Source organism: Eumetopias jubatus, unplaced genomic scaffold (assembly GCF_037043125.1).
Source record: "Eumetopias jubatus isolate StellerSeaLion01/CBP00866 unplaced genomic scaffold, mEumJub1_p1.0 scaffold_15, whole genome shotgun sequence".
Taxonomy (NCBI): Eukaryota; Metazoa; Chordata; class Mammalia; order Carnivora; family Otariidae; genus Eumetopias; species Eumetopias jubatus.
Window position 1 is genome coordinate 28,779,111 of NW_028274821.1, and position 18,573 is coordinate 28,797,683.

Below are 18,573 nucleotides of genomic sequence, written 5' to 3' on the forward strand. Positions count from 1 at the left end.
TCCTGAGGTCTCTTCATGTGTATCCAGCGATTCTTACCCTTCATTCTCCATCTCTCAGGCTCGGGAACCCCTTCGCCCCATTTTTTCTGTCTAATTCTCTTTTTTGGAGCCACACTCACTAGCAAGCTAGCTGTATAGACAGCGTCTACCCTTCTGTGACAGGACGGGGCTCTACCTGTGCCAGCATTTTCTGAAAAACTTGAAGACTCTCAGCTAGCCAGAAACAGACTCTGCACTTTCCTGTCCCGAAGGCCAGCTCTGTCCCCCTGAACTGCCCACTCAGTTCCTGTTTCCTGTTGGAGGGACTCCCTCAGTTCTCACTTCTTCTACCCGACAAAGATGACAGACATGTCCTGAATATTTGAACTCAAATAACACTCCCTGTTCATTTTTCTAGACCATTGCCTGGTTACTCATCACTCAGGTATTTCTAAGGGAGGGATGGAATTCTCCTTGATAGGCCTCTAATTACATATTTACTGTACACGGTGTTTCATTTTTGCAATTACATTTGGTAGGGTTTTGTAAATCTAGAAAAACATAAAGAAGAAATAAAGCAGTTCATAATCACTGCTTAGTTAAAAGTACATAACAGGAAAACCCAAACAGTTTAGAAAGGTACAAAATTTCATCCCCATCATTGTAGTCTTCACCCTAAGATAATCACTGCTAGCGTTTCCTTGTGAATTCTTCTGAAAATAAATTTTGTAAGTATATATGCATACTTCTGTCTTGCCCTGTGTGGCACTGATTCATTATAACCCTATTTGCCTGTGAAATAGTTTCCTTAAAAAATAATTCATATATATAAGCCGATCTGTAATAATTCACTCTTATTTTGCCCATCCTCTGAGGACATTTCATTCACGCAGCCAGTCCTAGCATGATATACATTACATTCTTGGCTAATGAGTGTTAGTTTCCCATTCAAAAATACTCTGGTCCTCCCTGTACCCTTCCCCCTGACACTGCCATTTCGTTTGTGTTTTGGCCAATAGTTTTGACCCAGAATGGCTGACAAAAAAAAACAATGCAGGTATTCGCGTGGACCTGCTGCAAAGACACAAAAGAAGAATATTCTACTACACGTTAAAATGCAGTTTTGTAGGGACACCTGGGTGGCTCAGTCAATTAAGCGTCTACCTTCGGCTCAGGTCATGATCCCAGGGTCCTGGGATTGAGTCCTGCATTGGGCTCCTTGCTCAGCAGGGAGCCTGCTTCTCCCTCTGCTGCTCTCCCTGCTTGTGCTCTCTCTCTCTCTGATGAATAAATAAAATCTTTTAAAAAATGCAGTTTTATAGGGGCTTCTTCCTCTTTCATGTTAATGGTTGAGGAGAGAAAAAACTAAAAAGAGGGATTGTGTTTCTGCTCAAGATTGCGCTGGAGGTTCTAGCCAAGGCAGTTAGGCAAGAAAGTGAAATAGAAGGCATCCAGGTTGGAAAGGAAGAAGTAAAACTATCTCTTTTTGCCGATAACATTATGTTATCTTAGGAAATCTTAAGAATCCTCCCTGCAAAAAACTGTTAGAACTAATCAACAAGTTCAGCAACGTTACAGGATGCAAGATCAATATGTAAAAGTCCATTGTGTTTCTATACCTAGCTATAAGTAATCTGAAAATGAAATTAAGAAAATAAACTCATTTACAATAACATACAAAATAATTAAATATTAGTAATAAATTTAACAGAAGTACAACACATATACTGGAAACTACAAAACATTGTTGAAAGAAATTAAAGAAGAACCAAATAAATGGAAAAAGTCTTATGTTCATGAGTTGGAAGACTTAAGATTGTTAAAATGGCAACACTCCCTATGCTGATCTATGGAACCAGTGTCAAAATTTCAGCTGCCTATTTTTTTTTTGCAGACATGGACAAGCTGATCCTAAAGTTCATATGAAAATTCAAGGAACCCAGAATGAATAGCCAAAACGATCTTGAAGAATAGCAGAGGTTGAGGACTCACACTTTTCAATTCCAATACTTACCACAGAGCTACAATAATCAACATAATGTGATACAGACATATAGACCAATGGAATAAAATTGGGAGTCTAGAAACAAACTCTTCTTTCTTTTATGGTTGGTTGGTTTTTGATGAGGGTGCCAAGACCATTCAATGAGAGAAAGAATAGTCTTTTCAACAGATGGCCATGGGACAACTGGATATCCACATGCAGAAGAATGAAGTTAGACCTTCTGCTTCATACCACAAACAAAAATTAACATGGATCAAAGACTTAAATGTAAGAGCGGAAACTATAAAACTATTAGAGAAAAAAAAAACATAGGTATAAGTCTTCATGGCCTTTGGATTAGGCACCAGTTTCTTTTTTTTTTTTTTTAAGATTTTATTTATTTATTTGACAGAAAGAGACACAGCGAGAGAGGGAACACAAGCAGAGGGAGTGGGAGAGGGAGAAGCAGGCTTTCCGCTGAGCAGAGAGTCTGACGCAGGGCTCGATCCCAGGACTCTGGCATCATGACCTGAGCCGAAGGCAGACGCCCAACGACTGAGCCACCCAGGCACTCCTAGGCACCAGTTTCTTAAACTAAAGTACAAGTAACCAAAAGGGGAAAACAATCAACAAATTGGACTTCATCGAAATTAAAATCTTTTGTGTTTCAAAGGGCTCCATCAAGAAAGTGAAAAGACAACCCACAGAATGAGAGAAAATATTTGCAAATCATATATCTGAGAGGACTTGTATCCAGGATATATAAAGAACTCTTACAGTTCAACAATAAAAAGACAAATAACTCAATTGAAAAATGGGCAAAGGGGGAAAAAAATGGGCAAAGGATCTAAATAGACATTTCTCCAAAGAAGATACACAAATGGCCAATAAGCACATAAAAAGATGTGTGACACTACTTGCCATCAGGGAAATGCAAATCCAAACTTCAGTGAGGTATCACTTCATACCTACTAGGACAGTATCCTGAAAAGATAAGAACAAGGGCTAGGAAGGTTTTGGAGAAATTAGAACCCTCCTACACTGTTGGTGGGAGTGAACTGGTGCAGCTCCTTTGGAAAGCAGTCTGACAGATCCTCAGAAGGTTCTATGTGTAGTTATCATTCAACCCCGCAACTCTACTCCTAGGTATTTACCCAAGAGAAATGAAAACATAAGTTCATCCAAAAACATGTACACAAATGTTCATAGAAGCATTATTCTTTTTTTTTTAAGATTTTATTTATTTATTCATGAGAGAGAAAGAGAGAGAAGCAGAGGGAGAAGCAGGCTCCCTGCTGAGCAGGGAGCCCGATGCGGGACTCGATCCCAGGACCCTGGGATCATGACCTGAGCCGAAGGCAGACGCTTAACCATCTGAGCCACCCAGGCGCCCTAGAAACATTATTCTTAACAGCCAATGGTGGGAACAACCCTAATGTCCATCAGCAGATGAATGGATCAATAAAACGTGTTCTATTCATACAATGGAGTATCATTCAGCCATAAAAGGGAATGAAGTACTGTTATGTGCTACAAAAATGGATGCACCTTGAAAACATTAGGCTAAGTGAAAGAAGCCAGTCACAAAAGGCCACATGCTGTATGATTCCATTTATCTGAAATATTCAGAATAGGCAAAACCATAGAGACAAGAAGCAGATGAATGGTTGTCAGGGACTGGGGTGAAGGGAGAATGGAAAGTGACTGCCAGTGGGTGTGGCATCTTTCTGGGGTGATGAAAATGTTCTGCAGTTAGGTACTGGTGATAGTTACACAACCTTATGAATATACTGAAAACAGTGAATTGTACTTTTTTTAAAATGGTGAATTTTATGATATGTGAATTATATCTCAATTTTTTTTAAAGAAAGAGGGATTGATGGAAATCACTGGATATTTTATAACATCTCATAACATCATCTCAGCCTTAGCAGGGTTGACTAGCAATGTCTGAAGGAGAGATGGCAGATGAAATTATGGCAGGAGGCAGCTGGTGTCCTCGGGGCACTGGAGGGGACCCAAGGAGCCATTTCTAGCATTGGATGCCTAGAAGACATCTCCATAGTGTCTGTGGTATCACCACCCCACCTAGAAAGCATCCCTCAAGCACAAGTACATATGCATGAGTGTGTGTGTATGCGTGAATTTGTTTCACTATATGCTCTACCTTCCATTTTTCTCTTGATAATATAATCCTAATTGTTCTATTCACAACACATGTAGGTTTTTTTGAATGTTCCACAACTAACTGTGTAACTACCTGTTAATCACTGGACATTTTGGCGATTTCTAGGTTTTTGCTTTTACAAACAATGCTGTGGTGAATGGTCTTACTGTTAATGCACAGCCTGTTAAATGTAAGACCTAAATCGTACACGGTTGCCTGCGAGACTGGGAAGAGAGCTGTTCTCCCAACTACTTACTCTGTTTTATATCCTGGTAGGTACTGGGCTGCAAACCCAGGCAAGGCTCCACCCCTGTGGCTCCCAGTCCCCAGCGCTGTGCTATCCTCCGCCCAGCAGGGAAAAGTCCTTCCTCAGCTCCCACAGACCATCTGCTCCTCCTTGAGTCATGAGACGAACCCTTCCACTATCTCGGCACATAGCACCACAATGTGCTGTTGGTGTTCAAGAAGTGCTTCTAGCCTCTCCTTACAAAATGAAGTCAGTGCTTGTCTCATTTGCCTCTTTTCAGGATAGAGTCATAGGTTTTGTTTGATGAAGTACAAGAAAGGTTTTCCCTTGCTACCTTTTCTCCTTTTGCCTCCCGTAATTTCCAGGTTCTCTGTATTCCTGTGTTCTGAATGTGTGTGGCCAACTGACAGCTCACGTTTCATTATGATCACCCTAGCCCTACATAGGATGTGGGGCTCCTTTTAACCTGGCTTATGAGGATTCCAGCTCAGGTTTACCGCATATGCACCTGTCTCTCCTTTACCCTCTCCCCCAGACTACAACACTGGAAACAGGATAATGAAAGCCTCTTACTGCTTGAATCCTATATTCTTGGGCTAAATCTATCCCCAGATACATGCGGTTGGGTAAAGTTCAGTTAAGTTCCTCTAATTCATTTAGGTATTTGTTGGTTGGTTGATTTTAATCAGAATCACCCTTGATGCTGATTTGGCATGACCAAGGCTGCAGAGCAAACCTACTGACTACACTGCAGGGATGAATACTGGTTTACATCTAAATGCTGCAGCTGAAATTATTCTGGGCCATTTTATCTCTGAAAATCATAGAATATTAGGGTCAGAAAGGACCTTAAAAGTGATTTCCCCTAGGGCGCCTGGGTGGCTCAGTTGGTTAAGCGACTGCCTTCGGCTCAGGTCATGATCCTGGAGTCCCGGGATTGAGTCCCGCATCGGGCTCCCCGCTCAGTGGGGAGTCTGCTTCTCCCTCTGACCCTCTTCCCTCTCGTGCTTTCTATCTCTCATTCTCTCTCTCTCTCTCTCTCTCTCTCTCAAATAAATAAATAAAAATAAAATCTTAAAAAAAAAAAGTGATTTCCCCTAACCTCCCACATCCCTGACAGACACCACCCAGGTTCTGTGGAAGATTTCCAGGACCTGGTTCTCCCTGTTCTGGAAAGCAGCAGTTTCCCTGTTGAGTACACCCATCTTACAGTGGCCTTCCTCTGACTGGCCCTGAACCTGCCTCCCTGTAAGGCCCGCCAGGTCATCTCATTCACTGCCAGAGTTGCACTGGATTTGCCTTGTTCTGCCCCAAACACATCCACATATTTGAAGACCACGGTCTTTCCTTTCCTGGTCACTAGGTCACATGTTTTGGAAATTTGTCATACATAATACAAGGTTGGGAGAACCCTTGCATCCTTGGGCTTGGTCCATTGCTGTTGTCTTCGTTGACAGTGGCCTTCTTCAAATGTGACACCTGAACTGAACACAGCACTCTGAGGTTCTGCTTGTAAAGAATGCAGTGGAACTGTTACTGCTTCTCTTGCCTGGCTGGGCCAGAAAAGAACAGACCGGCATGGGTCAAGTCAGATGCACTCACACATACACCATATTTCATTTTTAAACCACTATGATAAACCTTCTCATGGCAGTCTTACTACTCTAATCCCCTCGCATTTTTCTCTCCTTAGTAACATTCACTGAGTGCTTCCAATGTGCCAAACACTGTTCTAAGCACTCTACATATGTTATCTCATTTAGTCCTCAAAATGGCCCTATGAGATTGGTACTGGCCATCTTCCTTCCCATGTGAGAGTTGAGGAGACCGATGTATAGAGGTGTTAAGCATTGGGCCATGTTTCCACAGCTACTAAGTGGCAAGCCGGGATGGAAGTAAAGTCTGGCTCCAGAGCCCAGTCTTGACCCCTGCTCCCCATGCTGTCTGACCCCCTCCCCAGCAGTCCTTCCTGCTACATTCTCATTGCTCCTGTTGGGCCCATTGTGGTTATTATTTTGGAAGCCACATCAATCACCTCTTGCTGCATGTTGAGTTTACAGACAATTTAATATACTAAATCTCTTTCATAGGCCAAGGTTTAATTTTTAAAACCTCTGTCCTTAACTATTGTCATATTAATTTTGGATCTTCATTTCAGCATGTCCTTGCTGTTCTTGACCGTGGGTGCTGCCAGTCAACCAGCTAGACTCCCAGCTTGGACTGAAATGCAAATCTGTTACACCGGTACATCATCATTCTTTGGGCTCAGCCCTAAGTACTGCTCCCTCCTGGTTCTAGCAAGTAATTAATCAACAGCCTCGAGTTCTGTTTTTTAACTGACAAGCCATGAAACAACCACCATACACTCACCGCTTCTACATCCATTCTGCCGGCTGCCCTCTAGAAGTCAGGATGCCTGATGCCCACAGTGAATTTCTGGAAGTGGTCCTCTCGATACTCTAACTCCTGTAGTTCATCATTTTCTGTTCTAAGCGCTCACGAGCTCTCTGTTCAATAACCCAGTCACAAATTTTGCCTTCCCTCCTCTTAGCCCCTCTTCCTTAGCAAATCAGAAGAGCATTTGTCTGTCCCCACCAGTCCCTTCCCCGTTGTCTCCATGATGATCCCTCCAGAGGTCTGTGATTGCCGGTGGAAGCTTTCAGAGCTGAGGCAGGTCAGGACTCTTGAAGGGAGTCCCCTTCCCCTGTCCCAGACGTCAGTTCCCACAGAACAATATGCTCCTTCCGCCGTGTACATCGTTCTCCTGAGCAGGAAGGTTGGAGCGAAGTGAGAGTCAAGTAGTTCTGTTGGTTCTGTCACCTCTTACCAGCTGGTCTTCCTTATGCTCTGAATATGACTTCTAAAGACCCTCTCGTTGTCCTGGACATTCTCCATTAGCATCGGTTCATTCTGACTTTTTGCCATCCCAGCAAGGATTTTCCAGCTTCGGGCTCTTGTATTGAGCTTTGCTTTTTGTTTTTGTTTTTGTTTTGTTTTCTTTGTCCAGCATCCCCTCCCCCCCCTTCCATCTTTTGAACATGTCCTCTGAGAATTCACCTTCCGGAAACGTCCTGTGCAGTCAGAGTGGCGTCTGTGCCCTCCATTTTCTCCTCGTCTCCTTTGAAAACAGGTCCAGATTCTCTCTTGCTGTGTTGAATGTGGTAATATACAGCTCAGACCGTTGTATTCATCTGTTCTTTGTTTTTTTCTCTGGGATTTTGTTTCTTAGGTATTTCTGATTTATGGCCACTCAAAACCTGAGGACTGTTTTGGTTTTGTATTGCTTCTCATTACCTCCTGCTTTTCTAAATTTCATCTTTCATGTCCCTACCCTGATTATCAAAATTTGTGGACTCTGTTTGTGTTTTCTACAGTTCTGCTAACTACCGAATCTTTCCTTGTCACCTTTTTCAGCAGCTGACCTCTCCTGCTATAGGCTCCGACCGCTGGCCCCTTTCACCATCAGGGGGACAGGATATACCGTCCTCGCCTTTCTCTGGCTCCTTGGAGGGAAGCCTCCTTCTGTCTCAAATCATCTTAGCAATTGCCTTTTTTTAGCACCAGAGCAATATCCTGCTACGTCGGCTCCAGGATAATGGTCCCTGACAGGGAAGAACCTTCGGGCTGGATAACTGTTAAATCCATTGTGAAAAGCACACAGATAATCAAACTTGCTAAACAGTAGCTCTGACACGATACATCATTAGTTAAAGGTGTGCACCACTTTCTGTCTGCTTTTCTCTGCTAGTCAAGTGGGTGGCAAGGATGCACGTTTTATAGATGGGAACATTGTTGCAAAAACAAATGGAGGATCTAACATTCCTGTACTTCAAATCATTCCACCTTCCTTTTTTACCCAGAAATGTAAAAGTGGTGTAGACTGTGGGCTTGTGTGTCAGGGATTTGCCCAGCCCTAGCTTGCTGCAACTTTAGGCAACACCTGAAATCTGTTGTTTCTTTCTGTTTGTTTTCTGATGATTCTTCAAGGAGCAGCTTGAAACACCAACCTCTGAAGGGTTTACACTCAAAATTCTGTTTCGCAAAGGAAAAGGTGGAAGGGCTCATATATGTGCCATGTCTTCTTTAAAATACTTTTTATTTTGGAATGATTTTAGACTAATAAGCGGTTACTAAAACGAGGTCCTGTGTACTCTTAGCCCAGCTTCGCCTGATGAGAACATGTAGGACTTCGCCTGTCAGAGGCAGGGCCGGCGGTGTTCCCTGAAGTCCAGTCGGAATGCATGATGACCAGAAAGCAGCATTCATGCTGTGCTTACCAGATGCCAACAGGAACTCAGGCTAAGTGCTGTTAGATGCTACTACAGCAGCCTAATGAGGTGTCATGGTCACGATCACTGTCTGTCCTCTTTCCACAGATGAAGGATCGGGCTTCATGGGGTTGGGTGTCTCAAGTGGCACTTAAGTGGCAGAGTCAAGATTCACCCCAAACTCTTAACCAGTGTGTTAGGTTGCTTCCCCCCATAGGTGTCACATGTGTACTTGGGGCTCAGCAAAGTACCATGAGACCGGTTTCTGCACTTCCTCCGTTATGGTGGGTGAGTGAGGTCCTGCTCCCTGCCCTTCACACCTTGTGATTTGCCTGTGACTGATAGACAGACAAGCAGGTTGAAATGCTGAAGGGATGTTGTCTCGTCTTTCTGTCTCATCTCTGGGGTGCTTAGTCTCTGGCTCAGGCACCACAGTTGTAGTGAATTTACAGATGAAGATATCTCGTGGCTCTCACTTCTATGGCCAAGGGGTATGAGATGCAGAATGCTGGCAGACGGCCCATCTGGGCTGTGGCGGGGCAGTGGGTGTTCGGACCCAAGCGGACACACCTGGGCACATTTCAGAGGCATTTTCCCAAATCCCACCTTTAGTGACACTCCTGCAGGATCAGTCCTTTCTTCAGGAGGGTTGATTCTAAGTCAAATCACTGTGTATCAAATACCACTGCTATCTGACAGCTCTTTAAATGTCCATATTGCTTCTGAGTGCGGCGGAAAGCCAGGAGGCAGGAAGGGAAAGGTCATGCTAATCTTGGTTGTTACATTCGGTGCCAGGTACAACAGAAACCAAGGGCATTTAAGCTCAAACGACCTTGGTAACTTGATCTCTCACATTCCATGTATTCCAGCCAAGGAAATAAACACTGGTGTGTAATGTTCAAGAGATGCTTAACACTTTTACATTTACAAAGTGCTTCCAAATTATCTGAGCCTCATCACACTCTCTGTACGTGAGGAAACTGAGCTTTGGGGAGGGTAAGCAACTTGTCTCAGTTTCTCCACTTATATTTGGCACAGCCACTGTGGGGTTCCGGATCTTGGGGAGGCCTCAGCATTCAGCAAGGGCTCCAGTGTTCCGTGGACCCGGGTTCCAGCCTCAACTCTGCCACTAACTAGCTTTGTGGTCTTTTCCAGGCCTCACTTTCCAGTGCTTTAAATGGGCGTACTCATAGTACCTGCCCCAGGTACATAAGAAGAGCTTGGCAGAGTACCTGGCACAGGGGGGATAACAGGAAATGGTAGCTGATAGTATTAGTTCAATTCTCCATCCGTTAGGAATGAATCTGGCCATAATTAATAGACTAGTAAAGCAATCTTGACTTAAACAAACGATGAGAGTTCCTTTTCTCAGACAATAAAAAGTTTGAAGGCAGGCAGTCTTGGGCTGGCCAGCAGCTAACTGATCCCATTAAAGACTACGTTCTTTCATTTGATGGATTCTGGTCCCCATAGCATATTGACTTACTGTCTCCTGGTTGCAAGGTGGCCTCTGTACCTCCATCTACCAATCATACTTCCGTCTATCGTAAGGAAAGCAAAAGCTTTCCCAGAACCCCGCCTCAACCACAGTAGACGTCTGCTTTTGTCTCATTGGCCTGGACCATGTCTTCTGACTATTCATAGCTGCCAGGACACTTGGAAAGTGAGCATTTCACTTTTCAGATTTAATAGTATATGAGGCAGGAAAGAAGGTAGATGAGAATGCGACTGACCCAGTGGTATCTGCCACAGTTCTTTCTGCCTCTCCCAGCATCATTTAAAAAACATACTTCATTGTGCAGAGGGCTTCATTAATCCTCATCTTGTGTTCAGGGCACGTGAACAGCAAAGCTCCTTTCCTAGGCTGATTCCCTTTTATTCTCACAAAACGTGTACTGCTTTGCGTGCATCTATTTTTTCTTAACTTTCTGATTGAAATGTAACATACATAGGTATTTCTGGATGGCTCAGTAGATTTTTACTATGTATCCTTGTGAAAGCACCACTCATGGGGCGCCTGGGTGGCTCAGTCGTTAAGTGTCTGCCTTCAGCTCAGGTCATGATCCCGGGGTCCTGGGATCGAGCCCTACATCGGGCTCCCTGCTCAGCGGGAAGCCTGCTTCTCCCTCTCCCACTCCTCCTGCTTATGTTCCCTCTCTCGCTGTCTCTCTCTGTCAAATAAATAAATAAATAAAATCTTAAAAAAAAAAAGAAAGCACCACTCAGATCAATATATAGAACATTCCCAGCATCTCAGAAACCTTCCTCCTTTTCCTTGCTCTGTCAATACTCGCCCCCAAGGGTAACCATTATTCTGGTTACTCTGGTCTGTATCCCCATTGGTCTCTTTTGCCTGTTCCTTGGCCATAATTATTTAAATGGAATCATACATTGGCATGTAGTCAACTTTTGGGTGTGTCTTCTGTCACTCACCTGTGAGACTCATCTGTTTTTGCATGATGGGGGAGTTGATTTGTTTCCTGCTTTCTCTCCGTGCTTTGTCTCTCTGCCTAGACCTGAGATAAGTTGCATCATGAGAGCTGGAGTAGCACAGAAATGGAAGTCACCTTTTCCGCACTCATGGAGTATCTTTTCCTCGTAAAAACCACTTTCTCTGATTTCTCATAAAGCTTGCCTGCGCCCTGCTCTCTCCAGCACGATGTCTACTTTAAAAGGAATCTCTTGGGGACTTGTAGATTTGCCTTGGATGCTGTCAGCATAAAAGAATTTTCTCGAACACTTCTTCATTTGGAGAAGGTGAAAGAAGAAAGTAAGAGAGGGATGCTTTCTGGAAGGACATATTTAGGCAAAGGGGGAAAAAGTACCAACTACAGGCGTCACTAGGAACTTGAGCTAGAAGCCAGCTTTCGGAGCCAAGATTTACGTCGGTCCTCTGTGTCCCTCCCCTTCTAATAGTCTCAGTACAAAGCTTAAGGCGTAAGAAGCTCACAGCAAGTCTGTCCCTCTTGGGGCTGGGAAAGCTGGTTTGAATTTAGGCCAACTCTGAGAAGCCATCCTCCTGCCAAGGCTGAGGGTGGTGGGCTTTGCCTATCAAAGCCAGGGTGCTTTCCTTTATAAAAACGCTCAGTCCCAGGACAAACTTGAGAGCAGGAATAAAGCCGGTGCTTTTCAATGGAGTCTTAAATGAAGATGAAAGAGACTAGTTATTGCTGCAAGTATGGTCATGGATAAGTCAGGGATCAAGCACAAAAATTGAAACTATGCAGTTAGCTCTGGTGGCCGGTTGTTGTCTCTACTTTAGGAATCTGCTGGTCCCGTGCCTTCTGTCTGCTGAGATAATGTACTGGAATACTCTGCAGATACTTAATCAGGGGTTCTTGCTTGGCAGCTAGAACACACTGTAAAGGTCCTGACTGGCAAGGTGGGCCATCCTCAGGCACTTCCATTCGGTTCCAGCATCCTGACACATTTGTGTCCGTGAGCATATGGGATTAAATGGGTGAACCACTGAGATTTATCACCTCTAACATCAGATGACCAACCTTGAATTTAGCCCTATTTATTGCTAACAACTTCAGAATATTTTATTAAGTTTATTGAGTAATTTTTGTAGCTCTGGCTCTTGCTAGGGGCTTTGCATGTATTATCTCAATTATTCCCCACAGGAACTGGGGAGTTGGGTGGGATTATTTCCAGTTTGCAAGTGAGTAAATTGAGGGTAAGAGAATTTAAGTAATCTGCCAGTAGGTAGCAAGTAGTAAGAAGTGGGGTTGAGATTCAACACCAGGTCTCTCGGATTCCAAAGGCCATGTACCTTGTAACACCACACTACTTTGGAAAAATAAGATCCCCCCCTTTCTGATGTGCCAACCCGATGGTCAACCCTTGCCTCCCCTCACCCCAAGTGACGCTCTTCAGACTGTTGAGCCAGTAAGTGACTGGTTTTAGAATAGCTGAAAGTTGTAAGTACGTTGCCACTCATTTTGATTTTAGCTAGTTGTTGAAGCTTCATTATTACCCAATTATATTTTTTAAAGGAATTTTTAAAAATACTTAAAGCTATAGGGGCACCTGGGTGGTGCAGCTGCTTAAGCATTCGACTCTTGGGTTTCGGCTGAGGTCATGATCTTAGGGTCATGAGATGGAGCCCCGCATCGGGCTCTGTGCTTAGTGGGGAGTATGCTTAAGACTCTCTTCCTATCCCTTTGCCCCCCCCCCAGCTCTTCTCTCTCTCTCTCTCTCTCTCTCTCTCTCAATTAAATAGATAAATCTTAAAAAAAAATACTTAAAGCTATAGAGCAAAATGGAAAGCACCCTGATAGATAATAAGGAGACATTGGTTTCAATGCTGATGTCACCACGACTCAAAACAAGCTATGAGACTGGGATGTAGTCTTAATTTCTATGTGCCTCAGTTTCCCTCATTTGTGAAATGAACAGGTTAAAGTGTACACTGTTAATGCCTCTACCTGTTCTAAAAACATGGGCCGCTATGACTTCTGTTTTTGCTTTTGATATTTTAAAGTGGCTTCAGAGTACAAATATTTCTTAGACCTTAACTGCTTAAATGCAATTTAAGAGAAGTGGATAACATTGGGGCTTTCAGGATTTTTTTTTTTAAAGATATTAGTTCTTTGCCCTTCCGAGTAAAGCTGCATTTTCCATTGCATTTCCCAGTCCATCACTCCCACCAAAAGAAAAGCCCGTAGGTTCTTAAATAATTCATACTGCAGCTCAGATTCCTTGAGGGTCTGGCAAGCTTTAATCTTGGATAAAATGATGTAAAATATTGCCAATAGCCAACCTCTGGTTGCCAACCCAAATATAAATCCCTCCTTGTTTAATATATGAATTTATAATATAAACTGTTTTAAATTATACCTGGTACAATTGAATAGACCTCAGACACTGTTGAGCAACTTTGAAAATAAGGAATAAGATGATATTATGGTCTAATTATTGAGAAATGTGCATACTTAAACAAAATTTTACTGCATCATTTTAGACCCAATAAAGAGAAAACTGGCCATGTGAGTGACTCAGGATCATCTGTCATCAAACATGGGCTCAATCCCGAGAAGGTCTTCATGCAGGTTCATTATTTAAAGGTAAGTGCATGTAAGCGACAGAAGTCAGTTGTTACGGGGCAACACTCTTTAGGTTATACATGTAAACATTTAAACATGGCTGGGGCAAAAGAAAGAGACTATCCACATTGTAATGTCATATGACTGGGCAGGTACCTGAGGGTCTGATATTTAAAACGCTTCATATCCCAAAAATGAGACATGAATCAGTTTCCCTGCCCTGTACTTCCCTTCTCTCTGCTTCATGTCGGTTTTGAAGAGCTGAATCTTAAAACTGCTGTTAGGTTCCAAGGAGAAGACAGGAGGAATAAGGAAGTATTTTACGTCGTGAAGGCTTTTCCTGCTAGCTGAGGGAGACAGGAGCTGGGCCCCTCCTCGCTTTCAGTCCACGATGGACATTAGGCTTCATGTAAACCGAGGAAAAACCAGATGGTGATACCATTAACAGAAGGGTTGAAAGCAAAGTAGCAATTCCCTAATTCCAGGTCCAGCCTTACTGGTAAGGATCTGAAAGTGCAGCCCAGGACAGGTCAGACAGAACATTCTCTATGTGCAGAAAGCACTGGTGGGAAGTTAGAGTTGGCTGCGTCGTAAGCAACTTTCTCAAGAACCCATGATAGACATCTTTTTTTTTCTTCCTTTCTTCTAGGGCTATTTCCTTCTCCGGTTCCTTGCCCAAAGACTTGGAGATGATACCTATTTTGCATTTTTAAGAAAATTTGTGCACACATTTCATGGGCAGTTGATTCTTTCCCAGGTAATTTATGAGTTGTCATGAGTCCATGATATATAATTGGAGGGAGTGTGGCATGTGGGGACTAGGTTATGTGAGTATCAAAAAGTAGAGAAAAGATTTACGATTTAATGCAATAGGAAAAGTAGGGAGTTAATGAAGTGAACACAGGGAGGTGTTGTTTTGGGGAGGGTGATCTCCCTCTAGCTTTGGGACAGACTGTAACCCAAAGCTGTCCTATGCACAGGGATGTGGATAGTTGCACCTTACATGACCTTAAAAACAAAAACAACACAATCCTGCTCTTCCCTTTACCTGGAATGATCTTTGCAGGGTTGGCTCTTTCTTATCCTTTTGTCTTGGCTTGAATACCACAATTTCAGAGTCACCCCCGCTGAACATCTGTGTACCCACCGTGTTATTCTTTGCCCTTTGCCCTTGTCATTGCCTTCATTGTCATTGCCATTATTCATAATTATATTGTCATTGGTGGATCCATTTGTTTTTTTTCTATCTCCTCCATTCTGTGCATAAGCTCAACAAGGCCAGACCATGTTCTTTATCTCACCAGTACCTAGTACACAATCTGCACACTGTACAGGCAGCCTATATATCAACAAATCAATTAATAACAAGACACACTGAAATATTCAGACAGCCTGGCCACCAAACTATCAGAGAGAGACACTCTCAGCTTATACTGGTGTCGGGCCAAGATACACATAGCAAGAAAGATAGCAAAGAGGGAGCGGCTCTGAAAATAGTGCTCGTAAATGACAGAGAATAGAGGATACGGCCTTAACACCAGTTGGTCCGATGGGTATTCTTGATATTTGACAGTGATGCTCATACACAGTTTTGAAGTCACATTGTCCACAGTGTTAGCTGTGATGTGTGTGAGTGTACAACCAAAACACGTACAGTGGGAGTAGCGTGAGCGTAACAACACGAGATGACTGTTCCTTGCTCCTACATTCTTTTTTTCTCTTGGTTGGGGGGAAAGGAGGGTCTTCCTAAACATCTATTTGGAAAGACATCTTAAAAATAGGCTCAGAAATCTTATATGCTTGGTGGACCGATTAACCCAAACTCCCACTGCCTAAAACCACTGCGCACTGAGATACCGTAGCGTTAAATGAGCGTGTTGCCCGTCCCGTGACTTCTGAGGTGCTGATGTCAACTTCCCGTGGAACGCTTAGTGCCTCCTCTACCAGGTCACTCAGGTTTTCTTTTATCTTTTCTGAACAACAGCTTTATTGGTTTTTCATGACAGCTTTATTGAGATATACCATATATATTCATATACCATATACCATATGTATATTCATATACCATAAATTTCACCCTTTTAAAGGGTACAAATCAGTGGTTTCAGTATATGCGTGAGGTTGTGCAACCCTCACCACTCTGCCGTTTTCAGAATATTTTCATCAGCCTCACAAGAAGCCTCATACCCATTAGCCATCACCGCCCCACTCCCCCCCTCCCCACTCCAGCGCCAGGCAACCACTAACCTACCGTCTGTCTCTGTAGATTTGCCTCTTCTGGGTGTTCCACATAAACGGAGTCATAGAATACGTGGCCTTCCGTGCCGGACTCCCTCATGTAGCACAGTGTGTTCTAGGTTCATGTGGTAGCACGGAGCAGCACTTCATTCCTTTCTTTATGTCAAGTTTTACTTTTTAAACTTTGGTAAAACATAACAAAATTTACCTTTTTAACCACTGTAAAATGTATAGGTCAGCACATTAAGTATATTCACATTGTTGTGCAACTGTCAGCACCAGGCATCTCTAGCATGTTTTAATCTTCCCAAATTGAGACTTGGATCCATTAAACAATAACTCCACCTTATTTCCTTCTCCCCTGGCCCCTGGCAACTGTCACTCCAGTTTCTGTCTCTAGGAGTTTGACTGCTCTAGATACCTCATATAAGTGGAATCGTACAATATTTGTCCTTTTGTGACTGGCTTATTTCACCGAACGTAATGTCTTCAAGGTTCATCCATGAGGCAGCACATGTCAGAATTGCCTTCATTTTTAAGACTGAATATTCTGGTCTTCTCTGCACTGGGAACAGCTGTCCAGCCACAGGCCCTCATCCTCTGAAAATGTCCGCTTGTGCAAAGTTCTTGCTCAGGAGCACCTCTCAGCTGTTGAGCTGATCACTGTCTGCAATGGTGCTAAAACCACTGGGGACATGGACAGATGAGAGCCTCAGCAGCCTGGCAGCCCCGCGTCCCCTGACCTCACTTATTTCCAGCCGCAGCTTCCGAACCAGCGCCATTTCAAGGGACATCCGCACAGCGGCCAAGTTCATTGGGGCTGGGGCAGCCACGGTAGGGGTGGCTGGCTCTGGGGCTGGAATTGGGACTGCATTTGGGAGCCTCATCATTGGTTATGCCAGGAATCCCTCTCTGAAGCAACAGTTCTTCTCCTACACCATTCTGGGCTTTGCCCTCTCAGAAGCCATGGGGTTCTTTTGCCTGATGGTGGCCTTTCTCATCCTCTTGGCCATGTGAAGTAGCCATCTCCACCTCCCATAGGTCTTTCTCCCGTGTCTTGTCTGCCCTGTATGTTCCTTTTCCTGTACCTCCCCAGGCAGCCTGGGGAAAGTGGTTGGCTCAGGGTTTGACAGAGGGAAGATAAATAAATACTGTATTAATAAGAAAAGAAAGACTGAATATTCCATTGTCTGTATATGCCATATTTTGTCTATCCATTCATCCGTTGATGGATGCTTGGGTTATTTGCACATTCTGGCTCTTGTCAATAATGCTGCTATGAATGAGTTCCTGCCTTCCTGTCTTTTAATTATATTTGAGGAACTGCCATACTGTTTTCCACAGTGGCTATACCATTTCACATTCTCACCAGCAGTGCACAAGTGTTCCTATTTTTCACATCCCTACCAACAGTTGTTCTGTTTTTTAAATAATGACCATCCTAGTGGGTGTGAAGTGGTATCTCAGTGTGGTTTTAATTTGCATTTCTCTGATAGTTAATGATGTGGAGCATTTTTTTTAAGTACGCTCCACACCCAACTCTTGAACTCATGACCCTGAGATCAAAGAGATGCATGTTCTACCGACCTACCGAGCCAGTCGGGTGCCCGGATGTTGAGCATCTCTTCATGTGCTTATTGGCTTTTTGCTTTTTTATATCTTCTTTGGAAAAATGTCCATTTAGATTCTTTGCCAATTTTTTATTTGGGTTGTCTTTTATTTTTGAGTTGTAAGAGTACTTTATATATTCCAGATTCAGGTCCCTTATCAAATATATGATTTGCAAATATTTTTTCTCATTTTGTGGGTTATCTTTTCACTTTCTTGCTAATGTCCTTTGTAGCACAAAAGTTTTTAATTTTGATAAAGTTCAATTTATCTTTTTTTATCTTTGGTTACTTATATATTAGCTATCATATGTAAGAAACCATTGCCTAATTGAAAGTTATGAAGATTTACTCCTCCTTTCTTCTAAGTGTTTTATAGCTTTAGCTCTTACATTTAGGTCTCTTATCCATTTGAGTTAATATTTTTTATATGGTGTGAGGTAGGGATCTAACTCCATTCTTTTGCATGTGAATATTTAGTTGTCTCATGACCATTTGTTGAAAGATTATTCTTTCCCTCCATTGAATTGTCTTGGCATCCTTGTTGAAAATCAGTTGACCTTAAATGTAAGAGTTTATTTCTGGACTATTAATTCTATTCCATCAATCTCTATTTCTGCAAGTACCACAGTAAGTTTAGAAATTATTGCTTTTCAACTGAGACATACTCATTATAAAAAAAAAAAAATTCAAGCACTACGTAAAAGTACAAAGAAGAATGTGAAATACTATTTAAAATCCTGCCACCTATAAATACCCATAATTAATATTAGGTGAACTTCATTCCAGAAATTACACTATTCTCTCTCTTTTTGTATGTTACATGATATGTATACATTCATCTGTATGTATATGTGTACACACATATAAAGATACAAAGGTATATGTAGAAGTAATTTTATAAAGGTAGGATTATATTATATGTGCTTTTTAATTAAGTGTTTTCAATTTTATTTTACTTGAATTTAACAAATGAAAAAGAAACTAAAGTGAATGCAAAGAACTTTCCTGAACTTCATATAAAGATTCTTCCAT

The 18,573-nt window shown here is 42.7% G+C and overlaps 1 protein-coding gene and 1 pseudogene across 4 annotated transcripts in view; both read left to right on the forward strand.

Annotated features, from left to right (window-relative positions):
- Positions 1-18,573, forward strand: part of AOPEP (aminopeptidase O (putative)) — a 346,624-nt gene that overhangs the window by 212,155 nt on the left and 115,896 nt on the right. For all 4 annotated transcript variants that reach the window (XR_003612126.2, XR_015766844.1, XR_003612127.2 and 1 more), the window contains exons 8-9: positions 13,612-13,714; positions 14,343-14,450. Coding sequence is in view for 1 of the 4 variants with exons in the window: in XM_028122247.2 (XP_027978048.2) it covers positions 13,612-13,714; positions 14,343-14,450 (211 nt within the window). In the remaining 3 variants the exon portion in view is untranslated. The remainder of the gene's footprint in view (positions 1-13,611; positions 13,715-14,342; positions 14,451-18,573) is intronic.
- Positions 16,538-16,948, forward strand: LOC114223336 (ATP synthase F(0) complex subunit C2, mitochondrial pseudogene; annotated as a pseudogene).